General features: G+C 44.3%; 1 protein-coding gene across 1 annotated transcript in view; it reads left to right on the top strand.

Moving 5' to 3' along the window:
• The window catches only part of LOC138799972 (alpha-2-macroglobulin-like protein 1), a 55339-nt gene that overhangs the window by 12255 nt on the left and 25963 nt on the right, over positions 1-17121 (top strand). Inside the window, exons 9-12 of the mRNA XM_069981778.1 lie at positions 1986-2100; positions 5704-5813; positions 10525-10689; positions 13960-14163. Coding sequence (XP_069837879.1) covers positions 1986-2100; positions 5704-5813; positions 10525-10689; positions 13960-14163 — 594 coding nt within the window. The remainder of the gene's footprint in view (positions 1-1985; positions 2101-5703; positions 5814-10524; positions 10690-13959; positions 14164-17121) is intronic.

Here is a 17121-nt window from a genome sequence, read left to right as displayed (position 1 = left end):
AAGAGTCCATCAGGTTAAACCTGGAGAAGTCCTCCTGTGTTAATCCAGGGGAAGGCAAAAACCCCTATGAGACAGATGACAATTGCCCCATCACAGGGAGAAGATTCCTTCCCGACTCCAAAGGCGATGAGAATAATCCCTGGATCAGCGTATCACCGGAAATCTAATGCCCATAACTTGTGATATTGTATTGTTCAAGAAAAGCATCCAGGCCTCCCTTGAACTTATTTAATGAATCGGCCATGACAACATCACGTGGCAGAGAGTTCCACAGTCTTACCGCTCGTACAGTAAAGAACCCACGTTGATGCTGATGATGAAATCTTCTTTCCTCTAGACGTAGAGGATGCCCCCTTGTCATGGTTACAGACCTAGGAGTAAAAAGATCACTACAAAGATCTCTGTACTGTCCATTCATATATTTGTACATTGTGATCAGATCGCCCCTAAGACGTCTTGTTTCTAGCGTAAATAACCCCAAGCGTGATAACCTGTCCTGGTACTGTAACCCACCCATTCGCTTAATGACCTTTGTTGCCCTCCTCTGCACCCGCTCCAGTTATATACCGGTGCCCAAAACTGTATACAGTATTCCATATGTGGTCTGACTAGTGATTTATAAAGAGGCAAAACTATGTTCTCATCTTAAGCATCTCGGCCTCTTTTGATGCATCCCATTATTTTATTAGCCTTGGCAGCTGCTGCCTGGCACTGATCACTAAAGTTGAGTTTACTGTCCACCAATAACCTCAGGTCTTTTTCAGTAGCATTGTTACCCAGTGTTTTATTATTAAGCACATAACTGTACTTATTATTTCTATGGCCCAAATACATGACCTTACATTTATCCACATTATACATCTTCTGCCATTTCACCGCCCAAGCCTCCAGCTTCTCCAAATCCCTCTGTAATATGATATTACCATCCTCTGTGGGGGGTGGGGGGGTTGGTATAGGTAGTGTACATTTTGGTGCAAATTTACACCTGCTGGCTATGTTCCCACAATGTTTTTTCCTGTCTGTCTGTTTTATGAAAGAAAAAAATTACGCCCATCGTTTTGCAGTTTGGCGGTTTGGTGCAATGACGGCTGTTGGTACGTTATTCTAGTTTAGGTGGACTGATTGCCCTTTGGGTCTTTCATTGAAAAGTCCATTGAGTTTAATAGTAAAGACGGTGAAAGGACGATGAATAAAAGAAAAACTGCGTGGTAACAACTAAGAAATAACGTCCGTTATTTACAAAAGACGTCCGTGAATAATTGTCAGCAGTAAGGGGTGGCACAGGCCTCTCTGCTGCCAGTAATGTTCATGTCGGGAACTGCAGATCTATCTAAGCCCTGCAATTCCTGTTCTCCTGCTCTTATCCAGTGCTTTTGACATTATACAATATACATTACAATATACAAAACATGGGGAAAGCTGCCTGTTACATCAGTGTGTGCCCGGCAGTAAACACTGCTCATTGTAGGCACACAGCAATAATGTTAGGCAGCTTCCCCCTGTGTATATTCTAATAACTATAAAGTACGTGATAGGGACCTTGCTCTTTACCAATAGCATTGGATCCGAGCTGGGAAGCAGGAACTACAGAGCTTAGGCAGCCCTGCAGTTCCTGACATAGATATTGGTGGCAGCTGAGAGGATAAATTGGTATATAATGAAATTTTATATATTTATTTTAATGAGGTTACATTACAAATTGAAGCAAAACAGAATGTGATGCGATGATATGAGGATCAGCATCACACAATATATCACAGACGTATTGGCTGTAGCCATTTGTGCAAAAAATGCTGGAAATTAATTGTCGTGGATTGGGAATACAAGAAGTGCCCATTGATGTATTTGATAAACTGTAATGTGTAATGTGCCTATATCAGCAGGAAGACCCCAACCAACAAAACCCATTGGCCCTAGGTTACACAGAAGGTCGATTTCATGAATTGATAATTTTGTCATCTCACATGGTCTCTTTGCTTTTCTAGACAGATGACGATGGCTGCTTTCAAGCAACGGTTGATGGAAATGACTTGCAACTCCGTAATGCTTCTTTAGTAAATTTCGGCGTTTTCTTAATCTCAACTGTGATAGACGACACAGGTGAGTGATTCCAGCTCTTGTCTTACAGCTGCTGCTACCTGGCACAAATCCAGTTGTGTATTATACTTATTTTTACAGCTGTGTTTTGTTTTTACTTTACTGTGTGAACATACCATGTTTCCTGGCAACCTTCCCTGTGCAGAGCTTTGGTCTCCCATTGACTTCAATGGGGTTCATATTCGAAACGAGCACCCGGGCATCGGGAAAAATTCAACTTGAATAACAAGCCCCCGATCATTTTAGTACTCGCTCATCTCTATTTATTATAAATTATAGTTATCCTATTGGACAAATTTAAAATGAGAGATGAGCGAGTAGTATTTAATCGAGTAGCTATTCAATTGAATATTACACTATTCAATAAATTTGTTTTCAATCGAGTATACGAGCGAAAACGCGGTAAAAATTCAATTCTCCCCTTCCACCTCACTTGGCGCTTTCTTCTAGCCAATAACCATGCAGGGAGGCTGTGACGGGCCGTAGAACAGCCTCCACATTGTTTGGATGGCTTACTCATGTGACCTCGAACTATAACAACTCAGCTCCCACAGCTCGTCATCAGATGCCATCTAGTACCTAGTGAGGGAGAGATCCTGGAGTAGGGATAGTGGATTTAGGGGATTTTAGTCAGGCAAGACCCCAAATGCCCTTCTTAGGGCTAATACACTAAACAGCATAGCATATACCTTTGTCTATACAGTGAAAAGGCTGGCTACCAGCACATCAGCTACCTATTCTCAGCTGCTAATCGTGCAGAATAGGCTTCACTAAAACTATTTGCACCTACATTCTAATTGTCACAGGACAAGTTAAAGGAAAGATCTTGGCTACTAAACAGCATATAGGTTTAACCATACAGTTAATTGGCTGCCTACCAGCACATCATCTACTTAGACAGACAGGCAGTTCTGATAATTCTCCAGAATACGCCTGTATTGACCTCTTTACTGTTATATTCTAATTGTAGCTGGGCCAGTTTTGGCACCCTGCACTACTTATAAAAAAATTAACTCTGTCACGTCCAGGCAGCTGCCATACGTGAAAGCCTATAATTCTGCAGAATATGCATGTGTTCTCGTATTTGCTGTAACAAGTGGTCTTGCAACTCTTCCCCGGAGCACCCACTTGCGGCAAGTTACCGGGAACTCGGGGAGGACTTCTTTGGTCTGGAATTTTTTTTAAGGAAAGCTCAGAAGACAAACTGGACTGTGGTTTGCAATATTGTAGCGTGCAAATATGAGCAGGGGAGCCATCACTACGACTTCTAATTTATTTTCAATTAAATTGGGAAGTTGGGAATGATAACTTCTACCTCTTCTGCCTTCCGTGGAAGTAGTAGCTTTTTTCAAACAGGAGCAACCAGGTTGGCAGAAGCGACTCTCCGGAGTGTTTTTTTTTAAAAATTAACAACATAAGGGTGAGACACATGCAGATTTGGGAACAAGCCAAGCATTACATTGTCTAAATAAAGCACTGTGTAAGGCTTGGAGTTGTGGTTCCCCTATGCCACCACTGGCGATGACGTAAGCCGCACCAGGGAGGGGCCGCTGGTCTTCACCAGAGCCCGCCGCAATGCAGGATGGATTTGCTGCGGAAGGCAACCCCCAGGTCGCTACCCCTGGCTTGGCTGCTAGTGGTGGTGGCGAGGTGCAGCAGGAGACTAGTAGGCAGATAGGCTGGAACCGCTTGACAGGATACAAGAGCAGGATACACAGGCAGGAGTATACAGCTAGGATACACAAGCTGGATACAGGCGCTCTAGGACTACACACTAAGGAAAGCATGCAGAGGCTCCAACACCTGTGGTGGGGCAGGGCTGCAATTTATAGCAGAGCAGCAGCCAATTAAAGGCACACTGACCCTTTAAATTATAGCAGAGCCCGTGTGCGCGCTCCCTAGGAGACAGGGACGCGCCCGTCGAGCTGACAGGGAGCTGGAGGAGGAGGAACCCCGGCACAGAGCAGGAGATGGGGCAGCAGCGGCGCGGCGAGAGGTATGTGCCGCGGCCTCGGATGTGACACACTGTCCATATAAAGTCCCAGAAACTGCTCCTCAAAATTGGCCTAAACCCGGAGTGGTTTTTTAATCGTCAATTCCAAATTTTATTTCTACTTTTAATATTACTGTTTTTTTTTTAACCCTTAGACAACCTATGACGTAAATGTACGTCATGGCGCCACTAGGGGGGTTCAGAGGGGGGCTGCGTGGCAGCCCGGGACTGCGGCAATTAGCCGGCACAGCCGAAATTTAATTTTCAATTTCACCGCCTGTTTAGTTTTTTTCTGGTTTCCCAGCATACCTTATGCAAAAATTAAGCCTGTCATTGCACAATTAGTGGCGCAAAAAATAAGGGCTCATGTGGGTCTCTAGGTGAAAAATGCAAGCGCTATGGCCTTTTAAGCACGAGGAGGAAAAAACGAAAACGCAAAAATAAAAATTGGCCTTGTTTTCTAAGGGTTTAATGAGAGCGCCTCAAAAATGGGTATATGTTAGATTGCTGTCTGTCTATTCTGCACCACCAACCCCTCCTCCACCTCCCACACGTGCCATGCCTGGGACACGTTCTCAACTTGGTAGTTCAGCTGTGTGCTCACTCAAATTGCCAGACCTCTTAGGAATACTATATTCTTATTAATCTTTACCACAAGGCTCTCAAGCACAATTAATTAATAGGAGGCTCTCCATCAGTGTTTGGGGCAAAATTTTACCAATAAACCTTTGGATCAGGATCTTGTTGCTGTTTTACCAGGATCGCAGTATTGTCACATTTCAAATTATATCAACACTCACCTCAACGGCCTCAAACTCAATTATTTATTAGTGTGGGCTCACCTCACTCAAGGGCCTCAAACTTAATTTTTGGAGGGCTCACCTCCAGGGCCTGAAACTCAATTAATTATTATTGTGGGCTCACCTCAAAGGCCTTAAACTCAATTTTTACAGGGTTTCCATGAAACCCACACCACTTTATGTGTAGAACATGTCTGACCCCATCTCACACACACACGCACATACACAATGACAGTTTACAGTGGGTGCTGTTTGATTTCCCCCCTTGCCTATGCTATCTGTGGTTGTCATAGGCTACGTGATTTAAAGGGGTGCAGGAATTATTTTTCTTACAATTTGACTTTCTGTCCATGCTATTGTAGAGGAAAGAAGGTGTCCTTGCATTTTTTCCACTTTGCATAGAGGTTATATTGTATTCGGAGTGTGTGAACCTGTGATAGTAGTGTAATGTTAGATGCACCCAGGCATGCTTCCCCTGTTGTCCCGGGTTCATTCAAGAGGTGTTTGCATCATTTTCTGAGGTGTCTTCGTCAACTTTATGACCTCCAAGTAGCCAGAATTTAGGTTTACAAGAAACGAGCATGCATCTCCCATTGACTTCAATGGGATTCCCCATTCGATTGAATTTTCGAGCATTACGCAGCATTCGTATCCAATTTTGAGCCTTCGAGTACTTTACTACTCACTCATCTCTATTTAAAATATAAATCCTTTTGGCTTATTTTGAGGGACAAACATCTCCATATCTTATGTGTCGATGATCGGTCTCATTTCACGTCCTTGGCACTAATCTACACTCTGCTCTTTTTATAGGTATGTTGGAAATTGTCAACAAAACTGTCCCTGTTTTTTTTTCAACGGTAACACTGAGATTTGAAGACACAGATTATTTCTACAAAAGTGGATTTCCATATTATATAACGGTAAGCTTATAGGGGGATACCTATACACCCATATCCATTAGATGCCCCATATAGTTCAGATATGGTCCAACATGCAAGATGCTCTACATGTACATTCCCGGCCATGTGGCCTGGTTGAACAACTAAAACATATGTAAGTGAATGGGTTTGTATAGAAACTCAAAAGCCCAGGACCCTGTAGTCACAAAAAATCCATCAAGGATTCATTTTTCTGCAAATGTAGGTTCCCGGACAATTGTGAATGACAATGAAACCCCGTATGGGTAATGGAGTTATGGAACCAGGCAGTGCAACACTGTAGTTTCTAGTTGCACAGTCAGGAATCACTGTATACCCTAGCCTTGAAGTGTCACTGTTGATTTAAAAAACTTTTGACATGTTAGAGAGACATGTCAAAAGTTTTGATCGGTCTGTGTGTTCACACCTGTTCTGATCATGAGAACGAGCAGGAAGTGTGATCCATTCCCCGCTCTGTGTCAGTGAAAGAGTGGGACTCCGAAGACTTAGGGCCCTATTACACGGAACGATAACCGCCCCTATCCTGCTGATTATCGTTCCGTGTAATAAACACAACAATCAGCCGATGGATCGTTGATATAGGTTTGGAACTATAATTGTCGGGCGCCGACTGTCCATCGCTACGTGTAATAGCGGTGCGTGGCCGGCGGCTGACTATATCCGGAGGGAAGGTCTGGCTAGCTCACTACGTTGAGACCTGTAATGGTGATCTCTGGAGTGTTCTTTTGCATATTTGATTTCCCAATGTACTAGAATACACTCACGTCAAGACCTGTGATGGGTTTCTGTGGTGTTTTTTGGTTGATCTCCCTGAGGTCAGCCATCATCCCTCTTTATATGCAAAGTGCATACATTACCTATCCATGGTCCAGGGCTCCTCTTGCGCTCTGCTTCTCCCCGAGTCCCGTTCGCTGCAGCTTCAGAGCGGCCTGTCTCAGCTGACAGGCCGCTCAGCCAATCACTGTCCGGGATCGCCGCTGCCAGTGATTGGCTGAGCGGCCTGTCAGCTAAGACAGGCCGCTCTGAAGCTGCAGCGAATGGGACTCGGGGAGAAGCAGAGCGCAAGAGGAGCCCTGGACCATGGATAAGTAATGTATGCACTTTAAGCAAGAGCTACAAGGACATTGGTAACAATGTCCATGCAGCCCTTGTTAAACAATTGTCGGGCCGTGTAATAGGCCCTGTAAACAAGTGTCAATCTAGCAGATCGGCGCTCATTTACAGTTATTATCGGGCCCCCATCGGCACGTGTAACACTACCCTTACTTTATGAGACAACTCATCACCTGACACAGACTGGGGAGAGGACCGCATTGAGCACAGACTTCTTCCAGCTTGTTTTTACAATTGGCACAGGTCTGATCGCTCAGACCCGGACAGATCAAAACTTTTGACATGTCCTGGTGCCCTGGTGCCTTGTGTTAGCGATCAGCGGTGAGTGTGTGATCATGGTGAGTGTGTGACTCTAAATAGGAGAAAACCAGAAAGAGAGGGGAGGAGATGATGGAAAAAGGCAATGGACGAGTTAAAATAACGAAGGAAAGCTTTTATAGACACAATGCTGGATTACCTATTTTCTTTTTTTTTTCTTTTTTTTTTACTCCATTTGTTTCCCAACAGAAGTTTGCAAGTGCTAATTTTTTAGGGCAGGTTTTTTTTTTTCTTTTTATAAGTTTCAGATCATAAAAAAAGTAAAGTAAGGGTATATTCACACGGACGGGCTGGCAGCGAGATTCTCGCTGCGAGCCCGGCAGGTCCTGGCAGTTCCCATACACTACATACTTGCTGCGGTCTAAACGACCGCAGCGAGTATGTAATTATACCGCCCTTAACCCCTTCTGCTCCCCCGCTGTAAGCATACTTTACCTGTCCTTGCTGCACGGGTCCGGCGTCCTGCTCTCCCGCCCGGCCAATTAGTGTGTTGCCCAGCCGAAGCCACTGATTGGCCGGGCGGGAGAGCAGGACGCCGGGCCCGTGCAGCAAGGACAGGTAAAGTATGCTTACAGCGGGGGAGCAGAAGGGGTTAAGGGCGGTATAATTACATACTCGCTGCGGTTGTTTAGACCACAGCAAGTATGTAGTGTATGGGAACTGCCAGGACCTGCCGGGCTCACAGAGAGAATCTCGCTGCGAGCCCGTCCGTGTGAATATACCCTAAAAGAGTATAAAATCACTACTCCCACACCATACATACTGTACACTACACTACACACATAAATACATTTTGATTTACACTACATACCTATTCCCCTATTAATAAAAAATGGCCCATAAGAATTTTTCAGTTGAAGAGCATATGCCCTTATTGCCTCTGACACTGAAACAGCCAGTGAGGCAGAGGAGGAAGATCCCACGTTCCTTATTTCTTCCTCCTCCTCCAGTGGTAATGATGACCCAAGAAGGCGTCTAAGACCCCAGCCCCCCCCCCAAGAAAAAAATATTGAGCCAGATTCCTGATTTTGTGGGGTGATCAGGAATCTACTTTAACCCCACAGGCTTCACTAATATTGACTTTTTCAAGATCTTTTTCAGTAAGGAACTGAGAAAATTTGTACGATCAGCAGTTTTTGGCCCAGCTTCTTCTTCTGTTACATTTAGGACTAGTTAAAAACAAAAAAGCTGGTATGAGATAAATCCCCCGCACCACTCATACCACTTGTAGACCAGCTATACACAACCTGATCAGGTGAGCTTTTAATCGGTGTCACATTATTGCCTTACAGTGGTTCTGAGCGTACTACCCGATCAGGCGCTTTGCTGTTTTTTTGGGGGGGTTTTCTGTCCGTTTTACTTTTAGTTCGTGGCACTCTGACTCACCATGTCTGGAACCCCTTTGCTAGGGGTGCTCACGAAGGCAAAGGATAGATTGTCCCCAAGATACGATCATAAACAGAAGCAAAGTCAGAGCACTCTTCCACTGCAACCAAGTCAGCCCGGGCTGTGAAAAAGCACGCTGTGCCGTGTGAAACAGCTGTTGCCTGTTATTAGAGATGAGCGAACCAGGTTCATCCGAAACCGAACGTTTGGAATTTGATTAGTGGAAGCTGCTGAACTTGGATAAAGCTATAAGGTTGTCTGGAAAACATGGATACAGCCAATGACTATATCCATGTTTTCCACATAGCCTTAGGGCTTTATCCAAGTTCAGCAGCCACCGCTAATCAAATGCTGAACGTTCGGGTTCGGATGGACTCGAGCATGCTCCAGGTTCGCTCATCTCTACCTGTTATCTGTCTGCATCTAATGACTAGCTTGCTAGCTGAATAAACTATAACTTGGTTGCAGGAGAAGAGTGTTCCAACTTTGCTTCTGTTTATGATCGTATCTAGTAAAAAACAATTAAACAAATTAGACAGTATTGGAATTAGGGCCAGTTCACACGGAGTAAAACTGTTCACACAAAGTAAAAATGAGGTCTGACATGTCAATTCTTCCGAGCGTAGAGGTGCGGAGAGAGGAGGTGTGCAAGCCCTCCCATAGACTGGCTTTCTATGGGAGGCTGGCGGGATTCCGCGGCGGAGAGTTCCAGTTTTACTCCGTTTGAACTGGCCCTAATTCAACACTCCAATTTCCCGTATGGCTATGAAAAGGCATCGCTTTGAGGACATCTTAAAATGTTTTCATTATAATGATAATGTAGTTTGTTTTTTTTACTTAACTGTTTTTTTAACTTCTTGTGATTATGAAAAATTCTAGACTAAAACAAAGTTTTAGTGTAAAAAATGAATGAGTTAGGGGAGGATGCATTGCATCCTCACCTAACCCCCTGGGGGCCATACTGTTCTACATGCAAACTAAAAGGGTTAAGTGGGGATGCAATGCATCTTCACTTAACCCCTTTGCTGCTAGACTATAAGCAGCTATCTGTAAAGATGCTGCATACTGTAAGGAGCAGAACACTTGTCAAAATGCGGCAACCCAGGGCACACAGTTGGTATTATCTAGGGCAGTTGGTGTACCTGTTCAGTGTCCCAACCCAAGTAGTAATGTGCTCTGCCAGAACTTTAGAAGAAGAAGGAGGAGGAGTAGAATACTGAAGACTTGAAAGTAGACATTTACTTGTGCCTGTGTTTCGACCTTTGTCGCTATACCACATTTTGCCCATCAGTGTCGGTTGACCCGTCCTATGAGGGTGACACAAGCCCCAGACCTTGTTACCTGAGTTGAGCAGAGTGGCCAAGATTTCCTGGTGATACCCGCACTGCAAGATAAAGTATGTAGGCTTCTAGCAACTTTGCTCTATCCGGATCAGTTCCACTTGTTCTCGGCGTGGGTTGGGGTTTCTCTCTCCCTGGAGTAGCTTAACACTGCATAGTGTTTAGAAGTGCTGCTTTCAAGAAACTGGTGTCTGCATCTCCCATGTGCATCTGTTTACTACTACACTTCAGACTACACTGGACATAAAGGAAAGACAGAAAGGAGTTGGGGAAGAAGAGAAGGTCCTCATTGGTGTACATATCACAACAAACAATAACCCTTTGGTTATCTGCAGCTGTTCAAAACATAACTACAGTTACATACTATAGTGACATCTTGTGGCAAAACTTAAGTACTACTTCACTACCACAGTTACTTGAAGTACAGACTTTTGCAAGGGGTGTAACATACTAGTAACACCCGTGGTGGGACACCACAATGCCACTCTATGTTTTATATAATTATTACCCAGGTGTTAACATTTTTTCTATCTTAGCTGGTAGCCCAGGGACGGTACAACGTCATTCCCCCGCCTACTGATGTGTCTCTGGAAGTGACTGTTGAAAACCGGACTACAAATGCAAATGGGGTAACGGATGACACGGGACGAGTACAGTTCAGTCTGAACACATCACAATGGACCGGCCACGTCAAGATCCAAGTGAGAGAAACGAATGTCTTCTTGAGTCAACTCTTTTATCGATATTGAGATAGTAGAATTTTTATTTTCTTTTAACGTTTTCTACCCTAAAAGGGGAACTGCCATGTAAGCCGTCGTTTCCTATGTGTGTGTAGCAAAATATCAAGCACAATGTGATTGAGCTGGAAGTGCACTGGGTGACAACGGCCTAACTATATAGCCCTGTGTAATGTGCGGTGTTCATTGTATGTTCTCCTGGCTGCCCTCCTGGTTATTGCCAACCATGGACGTCTGCTCTTCCCTCTACTGGGCCGGAGTTTGCAGCACAAAGCATGACCTTTTGCTTCTCCTGTGCCTTAAAACTACTCTGTACCCACAATCTGACCCCCCAAACCCCTTGTACCTTTGGATAGCTGCTTTTAATCCAAGATCTGTCCTGGGGTCTGTTCGGCAGGGGATGCAGTTATTGTCATAAAAACAACTTTCAATTCTGCAGCGCTGTGCCTAACGGCCGGGGCTTACATTTGTATATGTATTAGGCTGGCACAACCTCTCCTTCCCTCCTCCCCACCCTCCTCATCATTAGGAATGCTCCAGGAACATTTACTGCTGTTTGAGCTTTGCACAGGTGTCTTAATGATCCAGCCCATGTTCATTATACACACAGGTGGGGAATAGGAGGCAATCTGCCTGGAGAATTCCTAATGATGAGGAGGGTGAGGAGGAAGGACAGAGAGGGTGTGCCAGCCTAATGCATATACAAACGTAAGCCCCGGGCCGTTAGGCACAGCGCTGCAAGTTTAAAAGTCGTTTTTAAAACAATAATTGCATCCCCTGCCGAACGGAACCCAGGACAGATCATGGATTAAAAGTCGCTATCCGAAGGTACAAGTGGTTTGAGGGGGACAGATTGTGGGTACAGAGTCACTTTAATGGCCTCTTTTTATGGGCCGATTATTGGCCAGGAGCATTAGAAATTAGCCGGAGACCAGGCAAACGACTGTCGGTTGATCGTCTGTTTAGAGCTTGCTTTAAAGTGTATCTTTATCGCCGCACATCTTCCTGTGTATTATCTCAGACCCCAATATATATATACATATCCCAGACCCCAATATATACACATCAAAGACCCCAATATATATACACATCAAAGACCCCAATATATACACATATCCCAGACCCCAATATATATACATATCCCAGACCCCAATATATACACATCAAAGACCCCAATATATACACATATCCCAGACCCCAATATATATACATATCCCAGACCCCAATATATATACATATCCCAGACCCCAATATATATACATATCCCAGACCCCAATATATACATATCCCAGACCTCTATTTATACATATCCCAGACCCCAATATATATACATATCCCAGACCCCAATATATATACATATCCCAGACCCCAATATATATACATATCCCAGACCCCAATATATATACATATCCCAGACCCCAATATATATACATTTCCCAGACCCCAATATATATACATATCTTAGACCCCAATATATACATATACCAGACCACTATATATATATATATATACATAGCCCAGACCCCTATATATATATATATATATATATATATATATATACATAGCCCAGACCCCAATATATATACATTTCCCAGACCCCAATATATATACATATCCCAGACCCCAATATACATACATTTCCCAGACCCCAATATACATACATATCCCAGACCCCAATATATATACATTTCCCAGACCCCAATATATATACATATCCCAGACCCCAATATATATACATATACCAGCAGACCCCAATATACATACATTTCCCAGACCCCAATATACATACATATCCCAGACCCCAATATATATATATACATAGCCCAGAACCCAATATATATACATTTCCCAGACCCCAATATATATACATATCCCAGACCCCAATATACATACATTTCCCAGACCCCAATATATATACATATCCCAGACCCTAATATATACATATCCCAGACCCCAATATATACATAGCCCAGACCCCAATATATATACATATCCCAGACCCCAATATATATATATACATATCCCAGACCCCAATATATACATAGCCCAGACCCCAATATATACATAGCCCAGACCCCTATATATATATATATATATATATATATATATATATATATATATATCCCAGAACCCATGATATATATATATATCCCAGACCCCAATATATATACATATCCCAGACCCCAATATATATATACATATCCCAGACCCCAATATATATACATATCTCAGACCCCAATATATATACATATCCCAGACCCCAATATATATACATATCCCAGACCCCAATATATATATACATATCCCAGACCCCAATATATATACATATCTCAGACCCCAATATATATACATATCTCAGACCCCAATATATACATATCCCAGACCTCTATTTATACATATCCCAGACCCCAATATATATACATATCCCAGACCCCAATATATATACATATCCCAGACCCCAATATATACATATCCCAGACCTCTATTTATACATATCCCAGACCCCAATATATATACATATCCCAGACCCCAATATATATACATATCCCAGACCCCAATATATATACATATCCCAGACCCCAATATATATACATATCCCAGACCCCAATATATATACATATCCCAGACCCCAATATACATACATTTCCCAGTCCCCAATATACATACATATCCCAGACCCCAATATATATACATATCTCAGACCCCAATATATACATATCCCAGACCACTATTTATACATATCCCAGACCCCAATATATATACATATCCCAGACCCCAATATATATATATCCCAGACCCCAATATATACATATCCCAGACCCCAATATATACATATCCCAGACCCCAATATATATACATATCTGTGCTGTCAGTTTTCCTGGCTGCATGAACAATACTGTTATCATTTGTGCAGCCTGGGCTCTTGATTTCTTGTTTCGTGAAAAAGGCACAGAATACGAGCACTGACATTGCTTCTCCTGCGGCCAAGAACTACGGGATAGACCCAACAAATAATTTTATTGAAACTGCACAATAAACTTTGAGTCCATACAGCTCACGCATTTCGGTCATGGAGGTCTTACTGATCTGACTGATCAAAAAGCATTGGGTGATTTTATTGTTGCGTTTCTATAAAATTATTCGTTGCATCTGTCCCGAAGTGCTGGATCCTTTCTTCAATTTATTTTACTTAGGCGTTTGGAGTGTAACTACTATGTCCTCACTTATTTTCAGGCATCTGTGAGCTCCGGCGCTGCTGAATCAGTCAGTAGAAAGCAGTATGTGCTCCCCTATTACAGTGAAACTAAGAGCTTTCTAAAAATGGAGCCCATCAATGAAACCATTCCATGTGGGAACAAAGTTGAAATCCAAGTGGAATATGTTATAAGTCGTAGCGACCTAAACAGACCCAGGGGAAGTGTCATTATGTATTATATGGTAAGAGTGCAATACTTATTACACAGTACTGTATGCATACTCCAAACACTGCAAAGCCATGTACAGTATTAGGCTGGGTTCACACTACGTAAGTTTCGGGCCGTATCGCGCTCCGTGAAAAAGCGGCCGGAGATTTACGTAGTTTGCGTACAATGGAAAGTATAGGATCTACGGCTGCACAGTTCACACTACGTAAGAACTTACGCCTGGATCGTATGCGGCGCCGTAAAAAATGAACCAGACCATTGTTTTGGGACGGAAATGCTGTAACTTATGCCCGTAGCGTAACATGCGGTCCCGTACGTAGTAGTGATTTCTTCTTTTTTACACTTTGATTTGCCGATCCAAAAGGTTCTGTGGGGTGTCCGGGGCTAGCCGAAGATATCCAAGTAAAAGACCGCTGTCGGATCGCTACGTACGCCGCTCGGGAAGCGTACGTAGATTACGGGCGTAAGTTTGCGGACCATACGTAGCCGGCCGCAACTTGCGTAAATCCCGGCTGGAGTTTTACACGTATATGTCCGGCCGTGAAAAATATGCGACCGGACATATACGTAGTGTGATAGTAGTTATATTCTTGTACATAGGAGCAGTACTATAGTAGTTATATTCTTGTATATAGGGGGCACTATTATAGTAGTTATATTCTTGTATATAAGAGCAGTATTATAGTAGTTATATTCCTGTATATAGGAGCAGTATTATAGTAGTTATATTCTTGTACATAGGAGCAGTATTATAGGTAAGAGCTTGTTCACACTTGTGTTGCTTGGCGTCCACTTTTTCCGCCGGTGGCGCCTTCGGGGTTCGGGGTGCCCTTTTGGGTCTGGTCCTGTGACAATGGGGTTGCAGGGCCATTCCGTGGCCCCTCTTCTCTGCTTGCGCACGTTTTGCGGGGATTGTGGTCGCTGACTGGCACAGTGATGATGTTTGGTTAGGGACTCATGTGTATCAGAAGACCTGCACGTGGTACATGAGGCAATATGGTTTGGCCAAATTATATACTAACTTCTGATGTTGGTTTTAAATGTAGCTGAACAAGCTTTCGTGTCAGCCATGGGTGCGATGTGCAGCCATTTCTGTCTTTTTGGCTTGTGCATATTATAGTAGTTATATTCCTGTATATAGGAGGCAGTATTATAGTAGTTATATTCTTGTATATAAGAGCAGTATTATAGTAGTTATATTCCTGTATATAGGGGCAGTATTATAGTAGTTATGGTTCAGGGAAGAAAAAGAGTGCTGCACCTCACACCTATGGCTGATACTAGTACCTCTCGGCTGCATAAAAAAACATCAGAATTCTGTATGTGAATTGATCAAGCCACACTGCCCCATGTACCTCGTGCAGGTATCTGATACACATGGGTCCCTACACTAAGTCCACACTGTGCCGGTCAGTGACCACCACCCCCGCAGGCGTGCACAGTCAGGGAAGGGAGGCCATGGAACGGCCCTGCAACCCCCATGCCACAGGACCAGACCCAAAAATGCCACACCAAAACCCAGCCAGCACCACCGGCGGAGGAAGCTGCCCCCAAACAGCACAAGTTTGGATAAGGTATTGCACTCACCATAGCTATCAAAGATAGAATGGGACAGACAGGAGGGATTAAAGCCATGAGCACTCAGGTGTCTCCTGCTAATTGCGGTCATGTGGGTCTCACCAGGAGGAGTGCAAAACACGGAGAAAAGAGAGAAACAAAATACGTTTCAGGGAAGAAAAAGAGTGCTGCACCTCACACCTATGGCTGATACTAGTACCTCTCGGCTGCATAAAAAAACATCAGAATTCTGTATGTGAATTGATCAAGCCACACTGCCCCATGTACCTCGTGCAGGTATCTGATACACATGGGTCCCTACACTAAGTCCACACTGTGCCGGTCAGTGACCACCACCCCCGCAGGCGTGCACAGTCAGGGAAGGGAGGCCATGGAACGGCCCTGCAACCCCCATGCCACAGGACCAGACCCAAAAATGCCACACCAAAACCCAGCCAGCACCACCGGCGGAGGAAGCTGCCCCCAAACAGCACAAGTTTGGATAAGGTATTGCACTCACCATAGCTATCAAAGATAGAATGGGACAGACAGGAGGGATTAAAGCCATGAGCACTCAGGTGTCTCCTGCTAATTGCGGTTATGTGGGTCTCACCAGGAGGAGTGCAAAACACGGAGAAAAGAGAGAAACAAAATACGTTTCAGGGAAGAAAAAGAGTGCTGCACCTCACACCTATGGCTGATACTAGTACCTCTCGGCTGCATAAAAAAACATCAGAATTCTGTATGTGAATTGATCAAGCCACACTGCCCCATGTACCTCGTGCAGGTATCTGATACACATGGGTCCCTACACTAAGTCCACACTGTGCCGGTCAGTGACCACCACCCCCGCAGGCGTGCACAGTCAGGGAAGGGAGGCCATGGAACGGCCCTGCAACCCCCATGCCACAGGACCAGACCCAAAAATGCCACACCAAAACCCAGCCAGCACCACCGGCGGAGGAAGCTGCCCCCAAACAGCACAAGTCTGGATAAGGTATTGCACTCACCATAGCTATCAAAGATAGAATGGGACAGACAGGAGGGATTAAAGCCATGAGCACTCAGGTGTCTCCTGCTAATTGCGGTCATGTGGGTCTCACCAGGAGGAGTGCAAAACACGGAGAAAAGAGAGAAACAAAATACGGTTCAGGGAAGAAAAAGAGTGCTGCACCTCACACCTATGGCTGATACTAGTACCTCTCGGCTGCATAAAAAAACATATCCAGACTTGTGCTGCTTGGGGGCGACCTTCTCCGCCGGCGGTGCTGGCCGGGTTCTGGTGTGGTGTTTGTGGGTCTGGTCCTGTGGCATGGGGGTCGCAGGGCCGTCCCATGGCCCCCGTTCCCTGACTGTGCGTGCCTGCGGGGTTGGTGGCTGCTGACTGGCACGGTGTGGACTTAGTGTAGGGACC

Source organism: Dendropsophus ebraccatus, chromosome 8 (genome assembly GCF_027789765.1).
Source record: "Dendropsophus ebraccatus isolate aDenEbr1 chromosome 8, aDenEbr1.pat, whole genome shotgun sequence".
NCBI lineage: Eukaryota > Metazoa > Chordata > Amphibia > Anura > Hylidae > Dendropsophus > Dendropsophus ebraccatus.
This window is presented reverse-complemented; position numbering and strand designations above follow the sequence as displayed.